Consider the following 14,047-nt stretch of genomic DNA (forward strand, 5'->3'; position numbering starts at 1 on the left):
AGATTTAAATGATAAAGAGAAACAAAGTTTAAAGCTTTTTAAATTTTCAAAATTGAAAGTAATAAAATTAATAAATTATAAAAATTAAGTGATAAAGTAAAATATAATTTTTTGAAATATAACATTGTATTGTATGATTATCTACTAAGTTATAAAATGTTCGATCAATTATAATCCAGACAGTTAACTATAGTCTGACTAGTTAATCTTCAAACTCAATTCGTTACTAAACAATTTGTCTAACCACGAACGAGTTCAGATGGTCAACTCATTTTCTATAACACAAGTCACTAAGCCCATCCGACTACCAAACAAGTCGATTGGGTACATTTCACAGTCAAGCATCATATTGATGAGCAGGATACTAAGTTTAGCCTACCACCAAACAAGGTAACTAATTATGCACAAGCTCAGATAAGTCAAACATTGATTCGGACAGCAGACCACTGAGATGGGATGATTACCAAGCAAATGTTCAATCTTGAATTGGAGTGGTCGACATGAATGATACTAGAATAAATTAACTTAATAAACTTAAGACAACATGAAACTTATAAATAAATATTTGAGATGAGAAAATAGATTATGTGCATTATTTATTTAATTAATTATAATATATTAATTGAGACAAAGTTCTTCTAAATTCTAATACATAATTTCTTTTATCTATATAAACATATTTAGATATATTATATATATATATATATATATATATATATATATATATATATATATATATATATATATATATATCTATTTTTATTTACGATAAAAAAAATTCTATTTTCATAATATTCTAGTAATTTAATTAATTGGTTAAAAGACCTTAAAAGTCGAAATAAAATACCAATCATTTACACACACAAAAAGTAGAAACAAATACATATTTAATTTGAAACTAAAAATTAGCCTACCTGAATTAAAAAACCCAATGTACAATTTTAAGATTAAAATAATAATAAAAAAATAAAAATTCAGTTAAATATAAATTCTAATAACATTAAAACTTTAATTAAAAGAAATAATTTTCCAAGATAAAATTGTAAATGACTTTTTTTTTATAAAACGAAAGCTCTACCCGGTCGAGTGAGTGCAATTATCGGTGGTGCCAAGTCGAGTCCCGTAGAAGGACGAAAACGCGACACTCGAAGGAGGAGGAGGAGGAGGGAACGTACTGTCACTCAATGCTGCTTCTAAAAACCTAGCAAATTCTACCCCTAATTCATAGTTGCTGCAAATTCTTCTTTCTTTAACCCCTCCAATTCCTCTTAGTTCGGTTTAAATCATTCCCTCTCAATTGCAAGAGTGAGAGGTATGCTCTAGGTTGCTCGCAGAACCTTTGGTTAGCGTTACTTCATTGAACCCTAGAGTTAGAATCATAGTATAAGCGTTTTAGACTCGGAATCGTTCCTCTTTCATAAAATTGAACTAGGGTTCGAGTCTTCTCTGATTTCCTCTCACTTATACAGTAACAAAATGAGCCCGGTTCAGAATTTCGAACAACATTCCCGTCACCTTGTGGAGCCCGACATCCGTATGTTCTCTCTTCTTACAACAATCATTATTTATCATTTTGTGTGCTATATTTACGGTTTGATAGCGGATTGAAATGAAAAAAAAGCTGCGGCGGAAACTTAGACACTGGATGCTTTTTTCTCTGTTTTCGACTATGGTTTTATTTCTTTTTGTTTTGATGTTCTCTTGCAGTAAGGGATTGTATTCTAGTATGCATGTGTTGTATTGGAATTTAAGTGCTTTCAGTTTTCGCTCTCTTGACATTTGACGCTTATTTTCGTGTTCTCTTGCCACAGGAAAATTGATTGAACTATGCGGGTTTTTTATTGGCATTTAAATGCCTTTAGTTTCTTTGTTTTATCATTTGGTGCTTATCTTCATGTTCTCTTGCAGTAGAAAAAGATTTGACTATGCCCGTGCTATACTTTGCCATTTAAGTACTTTCAGTTTTCGTCGTTTTGGCATTTGGTGCTTATGATGTTCTCTTGCAGTAGGAAGGGATTTAACCACGTCTCTGGTGTATTGGCATTTAAATGCTTTCGGTTTTCATCGTTTTGATATTTGACCCTTCTTTTCGTGTTTTCTTGCAGTAGGAAAATGGATTCAATTCAACTATGCTTGTGTTTTACCGGCATTTAAATGCATCCTTTTTTTCTTGTTTTGACATGTTGCACTTATTTTCATTTTCTTTTGCAATAGGAGAATGGATTTCAATATGCCTGTTGTATTGGCAATTAAGCGCTCACTGTTTTTGTTGTTGACATTTGGTGCTTACTTTCACGTTCTTTTGCAGTAGGAAAATGGATTCAACTATACTTGTGTTGTATTGGCATTTAAGTGCTTCCAGATTTATGTAGTTTTGACATTTAGCCCTTTCTTTTTCTTAAAAATTGTTTTTCCCTGGTTGAAAACAGCTATTCAAGGGAGGCTGCAGATGGTGATGGAGGTTAGGGACAGTCTAGAGATTGCACACACGGCTGAGTATTTGAATTTTCTAAAGTGCTACTTCAGGGCATTCTCGGCAATACTGCTACAAATTACGAAGCCACAGTTTGTGGACAATCCAGAGCACAAACTTCGGAATATTGTAGTTGAGATATTGAATAGACTTCCACACAGTGAAGTTCTCCGCCCCTTTGTTCAGGACCTCTTGAAGGTTGCCATGCAAGTGCTTACCACTGATAATGAAGAGAATGGTCTAATTTGTATTCGTATAATATTTGACCTATTGAGGAATTTTAGGCCAACTCTAGAGAATGAGGTCCAGCCGTTTCTGGACTTTGTCTGCAAGATTTACCAAAATTTTAAACTGACCGTTAGCCATTTCTTTGACAACATGGCAATGACCGGGGAAGATGTCAAGCCCATGGAGACTTCACTTTCTGATCAAGGTATAAACACCACCACTGCAACTGGTTCACAGCTTAATCCAAGTACACGCTCATTCAAGATAGTTACAGAGAGTCCGCTGGTGGTGATGTTTCTGTTTCAATTATACAGTCGTCTTGTGCAAGCCAATATTCCTCAATTATTGCCATTGATGGTTGCTGCTATATCAGTTCCTGGCCCAGAAAGGGTTCCTCCTCATTTGAAAACTCATTTCATTGAGCTCAAGGGTGCGCAGGTTAAGGTAGGTGTTTATGGTAATAATGAAGGCTGGGTAAATTTTTTCCCCTAGATTTTATTAATAATTATATTATTAAGTTGAAATTTTAGTATTTTTAGTACTTAGAAGAATAACACAACATATTTCAGTATGGCTTATGAGATATGTGATGACATCAAAATCCTCTGGATCTTCATGACCGTCATGAGCACCAACTACTTGGATTTTAATTTTCAACACCTATCACATAACATGGCATAAATTGGCTACCAGTCACTAGGGAAATAAAGCTGGTGTTTTACTTGCTCTCTGCTTTAATTTTCTGTTTTTTTTTCCTAATAATAAAAAAAGTGCCACATTATTTTCATTGTGTTCCCTATTTACAAACTCCTGGGAAAGAAATGGTAAAGACAACCTCTTTTTGTTGTTATTTCCTTCTAAACTAAAACAAGGTGTCATTTTTGTAGTTATCAGTGAAAACATATTAATTGCATCAGAAAACAATGACCTCAAATATTTCCATTTGTTGAGGGAAGGTGTGAACATATATGACAAATTGTAAAGATCACATTTTCAAATGAAATAACCACAGTTGTTTCCTTAAATATCTAGCTGCTGTGTCATCCTTTTTTTGATACCCTCAATTTTCATCTGCAGAATAGTTAAATTTTATTAGTTTACAAGTTAGTCAACTGAAGTTATTGAAGACGATTGTTTTACTCATAATTTTTCTGCTATTACCTTTTGCATCTCTTTGGTCCCTTGTTAATTTTGGAATTCCTTTAAGATTTTCAACTATAGTGATTATGAGAAAAAGTGAGGTGGAAGAGACACCTTGAGGATGGTCAATTTTGGCATTTGGTTCACCTGTGGGTATATTACACACACACACACACATATATATATATATATATATATATATATATATATATATATATATATATATACACACACACACACATATATATATATATATATATATATACATACATACATACATACATATATATACACGCACACACACATATACATATATATATATATATATATATATATATATATTCTATTTTATCATAGTTATTTTGGGGTGAACAATTGAGAATATGAAAAGCCCCATTCATTAACTAATTCTTCTCCTGATGTAATATAATTATACACTCACTAGTTTATTTTATTTTTTATTGCAGACGGTTTCCTTTTTAACTTATTTATTGAAGAGCTATGCTGATTATATAAGGCCGCATGAAGAAAGTATATGTAAAAGCATTGTGAATTTGCTTGTTACATGCTCTGATTCTGTATCCATTAGAAAGGTGATACTGATGTTACTCTTGTTTTTTTTTTTTTTTTTCCTGTTTTGATTTCTCTTTCATTGATTTAAAGACAAAGATGTTGGATGCAGGAGCTATTGATATCTCTGAAACATGTCCTTGGAACAGATTTCAGGAGAGGTTTATTTCCTCTTATAGATACTCTACTGGAAGAAAGGTAACATGATGACCTATTCTGAGATCTTGATGCAGATATACTTTAGATGGAGTCCAAATAAGGAACTCCTGTCAGTACTATTTTACATGAAATATGAATAACTTTTAAGTGTCGAGTGGCTGTTAAGTTATGTCTACTATATTAGCTTAAATGTGACTTTAAAACCAATGTCATTATTCTTCTGTCAAATTGCATATTTGTCCAGAGAACCTTTTGATGATTCTGTTTTACTTTTTGACAAAGTCAAAGTACAAACTAGATGGTCTTAAATTTTTCTGAAAGTACACTTGTGTATTTGTTGAGTAAAGAAGGATTAAACTGTATGAACTGTACTTGCATATGATAGTTATCTGTCAATTGTATTGAGAGTCATAATTTGGGTCGTTTATAATCCATGTTCCTGTAGCCTCTCAGATTATAGTTCTTAATTTGTGTTTCCAATATTAGGTGTTTGAGATCCTAGATCAAAGTATAACTTGAGTTATGGGTAGATGATCCAAATGGATAAATCCATGTTTGTCATGAAGTAGAATATTTTAAAAAGGGAACTAGGAATTTTGAGTAGTCAGAGTAAATAAATCTGAACATCTATACAACTCTGTTGAGTGTTCTCTAATGTTGTATATAATTCAAACTTTAGGGTTCTAGTTGGGACTGGAAGGGCATGCTTTGAGACATTGAGACCCTTGGCTTATAGTCTTTTGGCAGAGATTGTACATCATGTTCGGCAAGATCTTTCCTTATCACAGGTATGATATTTTCTTCCACGTTGTTTAAGATAGGAGATGTCTGTTATTCAAGCAATTTCATGCTGAATAGTAATTGGATTCTTTCAAATGTCATTCCATCTTAAACAGTTGTTTAATGATTGATAGTATTGTATAACATAGAGCTATATATTATTTGTGGAATCTTTTTTTAAATGTCAATTTGGTCATTGGAAGATTGGGACATCAACTTAGTCATCTAATTATGGCTTTTTGACATTGACTATAGTTTGGTCCCAGTAAATAGTAACTTTGGACTCTTGATGTCAAAAAGTTTCATTTGGGGACCAAATTATTCTTTCAAGGACTACAAGAAGGGTTTTTCTTAAACAAATTATATCCTTTTTTTCAAAGAATAACTTTTGGAACCATATAATAATTCAACCAAACATACGTTGGAAACTAAAAATTAAAGTTGACCAGCAGTAAAGAAGGGAGGAGTAATTCAGCAAGCCATATAATGTGGAGAATTTGGAACAATTATGTGTTTTGTGCTTCTGTGTAGCAAATGTGAATTTGTTGCTTTTAATTGGACAGGATGAATGTTTTCATGGATAATGTTTTATTGTTTTGAATGGAATAAAGTAATGTTATGAGTGTTTTAGTGATGGTTAGCTAATGGCTAGTCCAACGGGGTTCTCTGTTGGATATTGAGAAAGATTCAAAGCCTGGCCTAGTTGGATTGTTTTTTCTTTTTAGGGTTTAGGATTTGAGTTTGAGTTTCATTTTGGATTATAAGATATGTTAGTCCAGTTTTCCTTTATTCTACTATTTAATTAAATTTCTCCTCATATATAGCTAATGTTTCACCAAGAAAGGGATGTACACTCCAATAGTGGGAATAAATTAACAATTAATTCAGGGAAAAACAAGAAAGGAATATTAATTAGTTTACGAATACAAAGATGGTTTCTACATTTAATTTAAACAGAAGAAAACTAGCCGGTGGATTTCTAGGGTTCTATAATGGAAAGCAGTGTCTCCTTGGAGTTCAATACATAGTTATTTTTTATACATTTGTTCCCTAATTTACGCCAAATACTTCTGAACTACATATAAATTATTGTTCTATTATTTTTATAGTCAATAGAATTTGTGTGAAATTGTTTCTGCAAATATTTTTAATTGACAAGGTTTCTGCTAGACGTGATCATGCTAATTTGAACTCTCTATGTTGCAGCTGTCGCGAATTATTTACTTATTCTCAAGTAATATGCATGATGCTTCTTTATCACTGAGCATCCACACCACTTGTGCTCGCTTGATGTTAAATCTGGTGCTTATCCTTTCTCTTAATAATATAGTTAATACTATTCTCTGGTTTAATTTTCCAATTTCTGTCTTGATCTACTATTAGCTCCAAGGGTTTTTGTAGAAGTACTACTATTAGTTGTGATGTTCATATTGAATTATTTAAAACATAGGGTGCTGCCTTCTTTAGCTTAGGAGTTCAGGGCCTGACTAACTGTTTCTCATGTAGTCGGGGTGTTTGTTTGTATTATCATTTTATTTTCGCTATGTTTTTTTTTTTTTATTCTTCTCTCTCTTTGGACTATTTATTGTTTTCTATATCTTTTAATTTCTTCTTAAATAATACCTTATTTTCCTTGCTTCTAGACTGTTTTTCTTTTAAAGTTATTATTTGTCCATCATTACTTCTAACATGACATGCAAATTTTGACCTCTATTTCTGTCTTCTCCTTTGCTCAAAATTAGGATTTGTTATCTGATTAAATTCTTAAAATCTTGTTTTCTTTCTATTGATATAGGTGGAACCAATTTTTGAGAAAGGGGTTGATCAGCAATCTACAGATGAAGCAAGGATTCTATTGGTCTGCTGCTTGATATATGCTAGATTTTTGCAATTTTGTATTCTACTTCATTCACTTATCGCATTGATGTTAATTATGTTGTTTTATAGGGCCGCATTCTGGATGCTTTTGTTGGGAAATTCAGTACTTTCAAACGGACAATTCCCCAGGTTACTTGAGTCAATTTATAATTCCATGTCATGTTTAACTATTGCCTCATTATAATTGTGCATAATTATAATGAGTTGGTTTACCACCTGAGCCCTTTTTGCTCCAGTGGTTGATCAGTAATCTCTAATTTGTCTCACAATGTTTAAAGTTCATTGCATTTTACTTTTATTAATTTGAATCTGTGGGTAATTGTTACTGCATATCTTCATAATCTTTTAGTAATATGATTTACTGTTATTTTTTTATAGCTTTTGGAGGAAGGTGAGGAAGGAAAGGATCGTGCTACCTTGAGATCAAAGCTTGAACTCCCTGTGCAGGTTATTATAAAAGTTCTTTTTGTGATTTTGTTTCAGGCTATATAATGGCACTTAGATATTTATCTTCACATTTGGCATGCTGGCAGATTGTCATGATTTGCATTGTTTTGAGCTATGTTTGCATTTTTTGGAAATAAACAAAGAAATATTACTCACTTGTAGAGAAAGGAAATAAACTTTGATGGTTAACAGTTATCCGTCTTGAATTACTTTTGAAATCAAGGAGAGACTACTTATTCTTTTTTAGCAATTATAAGTGAATATTGAAGGATTTAAATGAACTGCTCATTCTTGTTTATAAGAGATGAGGATATGATGCTTAAAATGTACCCTCAAACAGACTTTTGTGGAGCATATACAGACTCAAGATAAAAGCCATTTATTTTGTGGACATTGTATCCAATTAAAATGCGGTCTTTGCAGATAGGCCTTAAACAGGCCAGATCGGTTTGTTTTCCTGCATCTAGTACAAATTGATGTGATCATGTCTACAACTTCTATTAACTCACCTTTTGTTGGGCAACAGACTGAACTATCCAAACAAACTTAACACGTGTATTTTAAAAGAAATAAGAAAGGGAGATTAGTGGGCGTTGGGATTTGTGGGTTTTAAATAAAAATTTTGGCCAAGTGAGGAGGGGTTGTCTTTTATTTTTGTGTAATTGACTGGAAATTCTAGTGTGAAAAAAGAGCGCTGCTTTGTGTTGGAGATCTCATGTCAACTAGATATATGACCAAACTTTAGTATAGAAGCAGGTAAAGGCCTCACTTTGTAACTTGGTTTTGTTTGATTGTGTTAGGAACCAAGAATTGAAACGAGAAAGAAAAGAAAGGTTGTTTGTTTAGTAGAATGAAAAGAACAAAAAACAGGAGAGCTCTCCTTCAAGGGCATCTCCTCACAAATATCTAGTCCCATGCTTTAGATTTCCATTCACTGGCATGATGAGATGTTTTGGAGATATCACATCAACTAGAGATAGGACTGAAAGATAGTATATAAGTAGGTATAAACCTTATTTTGCAAACTGGTTCTATGAGGTTGTATTAGGGTTAAATTCTAAGATGACACTAGAATCTATCCTGGTGTGGTTTTTTAGACCTATCGTACCACTTGCTATCGGACCATTAACAAATATCAAGACCCATGCTTGAAATGTCTGATCACTGGCATGAGAAAGTATGTTAGAGATCTCACGTCCATTTAAGATATGACTAAAATATGGTATAGTATAGTATAGTATATTATATAGGATCAAATCCTTATTTCTATAATTATAACACTCTCTCTCATGTTAGAGCATACATATATCCTTATTTCTATAACTATAACACTCTCTTAAGTTAGAACATATAGGTCATATAATTGATCATCTGTCCTCTTTGAGATTTGGTGAATATGTCAGCTAATTGTTCATTGGAGTTTACAAATCTAGTGTCTGTAGACTCCAGTTTTTTCTTGTGAAATGACAATACATAGTTGTTTATAGTTATGGTTTGATAATATATGTTGAGTTGAAATTGTTTTTAATGATGGTTAGATCATCATTTGTCTTTGGCTCTGTGTGATGTTGTCCTTTTTTTTGCAGGCAGTTTTGGCTTTGCAAGTTCCTGTAGAGCATTCAAAGGAAGTAAATGATTGCAAACATTTGATAAAAACATTAGTGATGGGTAATTTGTATCCTTAAACCTTCTGTTGCACTTAAGGGTGATCATGGTTTGGGCTGAATGAAGTTTGACAAAATGAATTCCAACGTGTTTAATTGTAACTGGGATGGATTAGATCTTTGCTGTTGAATTTTTTCAACTTACCTGACCCAAATCAACTTGTTTAAATGGTTGGAATCTGATCAAGTCGTTGGATTGTTATATATACTTTTTTATTCTATTTATTTATTATGTTCTAGTTGTTATTAAAATGAAACATTATAGAAAATAAACAGTGATAAAATTTGGTATCATGTGCACACGTCCGTGCATAGCCACACACATCTACACACACATTAATTTTTATAACCATTAATAATAAATCCAAATTAAATAGAAAAAATAAAACTAAGATTGCGCTTTCATTGGATGAGATTGAATGATCTTCTACCCAATTTGGTTGTTGGTCCTGTCAAGCTCTTTTTGATCCATTTTAATACGAATATTCAAATGAACCTGTGTTTCTCTAGTTTGGATTGGTTTTGGTTAGATTTACTGATTGAATTTGGTCTGTTGTCAACCCTACTAGTTTCTTATCTTTAGGAGTGACATATGTTCAATGTAATTTTATTGCTTTTGACACCTTATTTTATGTCTGCTAAATGTACACTTTTTTATTATATGTATACGTTTTTAATACTTTTCTTACAACTTTCAGGAATGAAGACCATAATATGGAGCATCACCCATGCACATTCCCCTAGGCCTCAGGTAATGAAAATAATTTCTGCCTATGGATTTTATCTTGCCATTTAACACATGTATCATTTCTCAAATATGAATTTGCCTATCTGTGGATCATTACAGACTCTTGTCTCACCATCTTCCAATCTATCCCCACCTCAAGCATTAAGGGGCATGAGAGAAGATGAGGTACTACAGATAGGCTTAACTTTAACATCTGTGTTTTTAGGTTTAAGGGCAAAGTTGACTTAAGATTCTTGTGTAGGTATGCAAAGCTTCTGGTGTTTTAAAAAGTGGTGTTCATTGCTTAGCTCTTTTCAAGGAGAAGGAAGAGGAGAGGGAAATGATGCATCTCTTCTCACAAATTTTGGCCATTATGGAACCTCGAGATCTGATGGATATGTTTTCTCTGTGTATGTCTGAGCTTTTTGATTGCATGATCTCCAACAATCAACTTGTCCATATATTCTCTACCCTTCTATCAGCCCCAAAAGTGTACCGGCCATTTGCAGATGTTCTTGTTAATTTTCTTGTGAGCGGAAAACTTGACGCCTTGAAGCAACCAGATTCACCTGCTGCAAAATTGGTTTTGCATCTCTTTCGATTTATATTTGGTGCTGTTACCAAAGCACCAGCTGATTTTGAACGGATTTTGCAGCCTCATGCTCCTGTTATAATGGAATTTTGCATGAAAAATGCTACTGAAGTAGAAAAACCTCTTGGCTACATGCAGTTGCTTCGTACAATGTTCAAGGCACTTTCAGGGTGCAAATATGAACTTTTGCTCCGTGACTTGGTGCCCATGTTGCAGCCCTGCCTCAATATGCTGCTTGCTATGTTGGAAGGGCCAACTGCAGAAGATATGAGAGATCTTTTATTGGAGCTCTGCTTGACCTTACCTGCACGTTTAAGCTCTCTTTTACCATACCTTTCTCGTCTTATGAAGCCTTTGGTATTATGTCTGAAGGGAAGTGATGAATTAGTGAGTCTTGGTTTAAGAACCCTTGAGTTTTGGGTTGATAGTTTAAATCCTGATTTTCTTGAACCCATTATGGCTAGTGTTATGTCTGAGGTGATTCTTGCCTTGTGGTCTCACTTAAGACCGGCTCCTTATCCTTGGGGTGCAAAAGCATTGCAGCTTCTTGGCAAGTTAGGAGGCCGAAACAGACGATTTCTCAAAGAACCTCTTGCACTTGAGTGTAAGGAGAATCCTGAGCATGGGCTTCGCCTGATTTTGACATTTGAGCCTGCAACTCCATTCTTGGTGCCACTTGATCGATGCATAAATCTTGCTGTGGAAGCTGTAATGAACAAAAATTGTGGTATGGATGCTTTCTATCGGAAGCAAGCTCTAAAATTTCTTCGGGTGTGCCTGTCATCTCAGCTCAATTTGCCTGGAAATGTTACTGATGATGGATCTACGTCGAAGCAACTATCTGCGTTGTTAGTTTCTACAGTTGATCAAACGTCGCGGAGGTCTGAGTTAATGGATGTCAAGGTTAGTTTGTTATTAAGTACACTTAATATCCTGTATAAATTTGTGCTGACACTTTTGATAGATTTGTGTAGCTAAATAACTCAGTTTACTGTATTCATCAATCTCTCTTCCATGATGGTCTAATTAAATTATAAAAATTCTGCTACTGTTGATTACTGTTAGTTTCTTTTTTCTCTATCACATTATACTTATTTAAGTGTGGTTACCTTTAGGTACTATCTACTTAAATTGGTTTCTTATCCTCCCCAATATATATTGAGAGTACTTACATAAGTTAGATGGGTCTATATGTAGTATAATGTTTCTGCAATAATATGTAACTGGTCTTTTATCCTTTCCAATATTTTCCTGAGTACTTGTACAAGTTAGATGGGTTTATACTGTACCGTATTATTTCAGCAAAAATATGACACTTTATTTTCAGGCCGACTTAGGTGTAAAGACAAAGACCCAACTTATGGCTGAGAAGTCTGTTTTTAAAATTCTTTTGATGACTGTCATTGCTGCCAATGGTGAGACAGATCTCACAGATCCCACAGATGATTTTGTTGTCAATATATGTCGACATTTTGCAGTAATATTTCACATTGATTCTTCATCTAGCAATGTATCAGTAGCAGCACTTGGGGGTTCATCACTCTCAAATAACGTTCATGTTGGTTCTAGGCTAAAAAGCAATGCTTGTTCAAATTTGAAGGAGCTGGACCCCCTAATATTCTTGGATGCTTTAGTTGATGTACTAGCAGATGAAAACAGGCTTCATGCCAGAGCTGCTCTTGGGGCTTTAAATGTGTTTGCAGAAACACTTGTATTTCTTGCTCGTTCAAAACATACTGACTTCATAATGTCCAGAGGGCCAGGTACACCTATGATCGTCTCTAGTCCATCAATGAATCCTGTATATTCTCCACCTCCTAGTGTTCGTGTACCTGTATTTGAACAACTGTTGCCTCGTCTTCTGCACTGTTGCTATGGGCTTACATGGCAAGCTCAAATGGGTGGCGTCATGGGACTTGGTGCTTTGGTTGGAAAGGTCACTGTTGAGACTCTTTGCCTTTTTCAAGTAAGAATTGTGCGTGGTCTAATATATGTTCTTAAAAAGCTTCCCATATATGCTAGCAAGGAGCAGGAGGAGACAAGTCAAGTGCTTACTCAAGTTCTTCGAGTGGTAAATAATGTTGATGAAGCTAACAGTGAGGCACGAAAGCAGAGCTTTCAAGGAGTTGTTGATTTTCTCGCTCAAGAATTGTTCAACCAGAATGCATCTATCACTGTGAGGAAGAATGTACAATCATGCTTGGCACTTTTAGCTAGCAGGACTGGTAGTGAGGTGTCAGAATTACTAGAGCCACTATATCAGCCTTTTCTCCAGCCTCTTATTGTGCGATCACTCAAGTTGAAGACTGTTGATCAACAGGTACATGTTCTTTTGCTGATGGTGGTTTATTTGATCTTTCTTTAGCTTTTATCTTTTTACTAGTTTATTATATCTTGTGTAGGTTGGAACAGTTACAGCATTGAATTTCTGCCTAGCATTGAGGCCACCTCTTCTCAAGTTGACACCAGAGTTAGTTAACTTCCTGCAAGAAGCCTTGCAAATAGCAGAATCTGATGACACTGCCTGGGTTGCTAAGTTTATCAACCCTAAAGTGATGACATCATTGACTAAACTTCGTACTGCTTGCATTGAACTGCTTTGTACAACAATGGCATGGGCTGATTTTAAAACTCAAAACCACTCCGAGTTGTGTGCCAAGATTATTTCAATATTTTTCAAGTCTTTAACCTGTCGAACACCAGAAATTGTTGTTGTTGCAAAAGAGGGCCTGCGGCAGGTACAGTTAACATTTATGATATATAACTTTTGCTTCTTCATTTGCTTGATTGCAACACATGTACAGATTTATTCCTAGTGATATGCACACCTGTAATTTGATAGAATATTTGAACTCTTCATGCATATGATCCATGATCATTTGTGTCAGTCATAGTTATCAATCCCATATAGTGGAGCAGCCATACCCCAAAATGCTATAATTGTATAGTGGATCCCAGGATGGATGCTATACTGAATATTTCCAATTCAAGTTGAATAGTTCATGAAACACCAGTACACAAGCTAAAAAGTACAAATTTTATGGTGAGAATTTAAGAATTTTTGTCAATTCCCTATTTTCCTTATTCTCATGAATCTATGAGATCATAGATCATTAAGATTCACAAGAACTGTTGAAGAGATTTTCTTTTTCAAATTATAGGAATAGATAACTCACCTTTTACAAATCTGACGTTTCTCTTCATTCCCCTATCCCTTCATCTACATTCCTGCCTTCCTCCTCCTTCCTTTGGTTAGGGACTCAACATATAAAGCACGGATGCAGCTTCTGTGTGAAGGTCGCAGTTTCAGACATTTTTCTGACATCAACACTTACCCCACACTTGTTAACACATTTGAAATCCTTCTAATTAATCTGACACTTCTAAAC

The 14,047-nt window shown here is 34.1% G+C and overlaps 1 protein-coding gene across 3 annotated transcripts in view; it reads left to right on the plus strand.

The window, feature by feature from the left end:
* The first annotated feature begins 1,072 nt into the window (after window positions 1–1,072).
* LOC106777062 (transformation/transcription domain-associated protein) overlaps window positions 1,073–14,047 on the plus strand; it is a 28,248-nt gene continuing 15,273 nt past the window's right edge. Inside the window, exons 1-15 of one of the 3 annotated variants that reach the window (XM_014664569.2) lie at window positions 1,073–1,534; window positions 2,430–3,145; window positions 4,309–4,434; window positions 4,524–4,609; window positions 5,250–5,358; window positions 6,557–6,652; window positions 7,146–7,208; window positions 7,298–7,357; window positions 7,607–7,675; window positions 9,262–9,343; window positions 10,038–10,090; window positions 10,187–10,252; window positions 10,329–11,561; window positions 11,986–12,978; window positions 13,061–13,396. In XM_014664569.2, coding sequence (XP_014520055.1) covers window positions 1,477–1,534; window positions 2,430–3,145; window positions 4,309–4,434; window positions 4,524–4,609; window positions 5,250–5,358; window positions 6,557–6,652; window positions 7,146–7,208; window positions 7,298–7,357; window positions 7,607–7,675; window positions 9,262–9,343; window positions 10,038–10,090; window positions 10,187–10,252; window positions 10,329–11,561; window positions 11,986–12,978; window positions 13,061–13,396 — 4,146 coding nt within the window. In that variant the 5' untranslated portion in view covers window positions 1,073–1,476. The remainder of the gene's footprint in view (window positions 1,535–2,429; window positions 3,146–4,308; window positions 4,435–4,523; window positions 4,610–5,249; window positions 5,359–6,556; window positions 6,653–7,145; window positions 7,209–7,297; window positions 7,358–7,606; window positions 7,676–9,261; window positions 9,344–10,037; window positions 10,091–10,186; window positions 10,253–10,328; window positions 11,562–11,985; window positions 12,979–13,060; window positions 13,397–14,047) is intronic. The other 2 variants (XM_014664571.2, XM_022775561.1) reach the window with 2 other exon arrangements.

The sequence above is a fragment of the Vigna radiata genome, chromosome 11 (genome assembly GCF_000741045.1).
Source record: "Vigna radiata var. radiata cultivar VC1973A chromosome 11, Vradiata_ver6, whole genome shotgun sequence".
Lineage (NCBI taxonomy): Eukaryota > Viridiplantae > Streptophyta > Magnoliopsida > Fabales > Fabaceae > Vigna > Vigna radiata.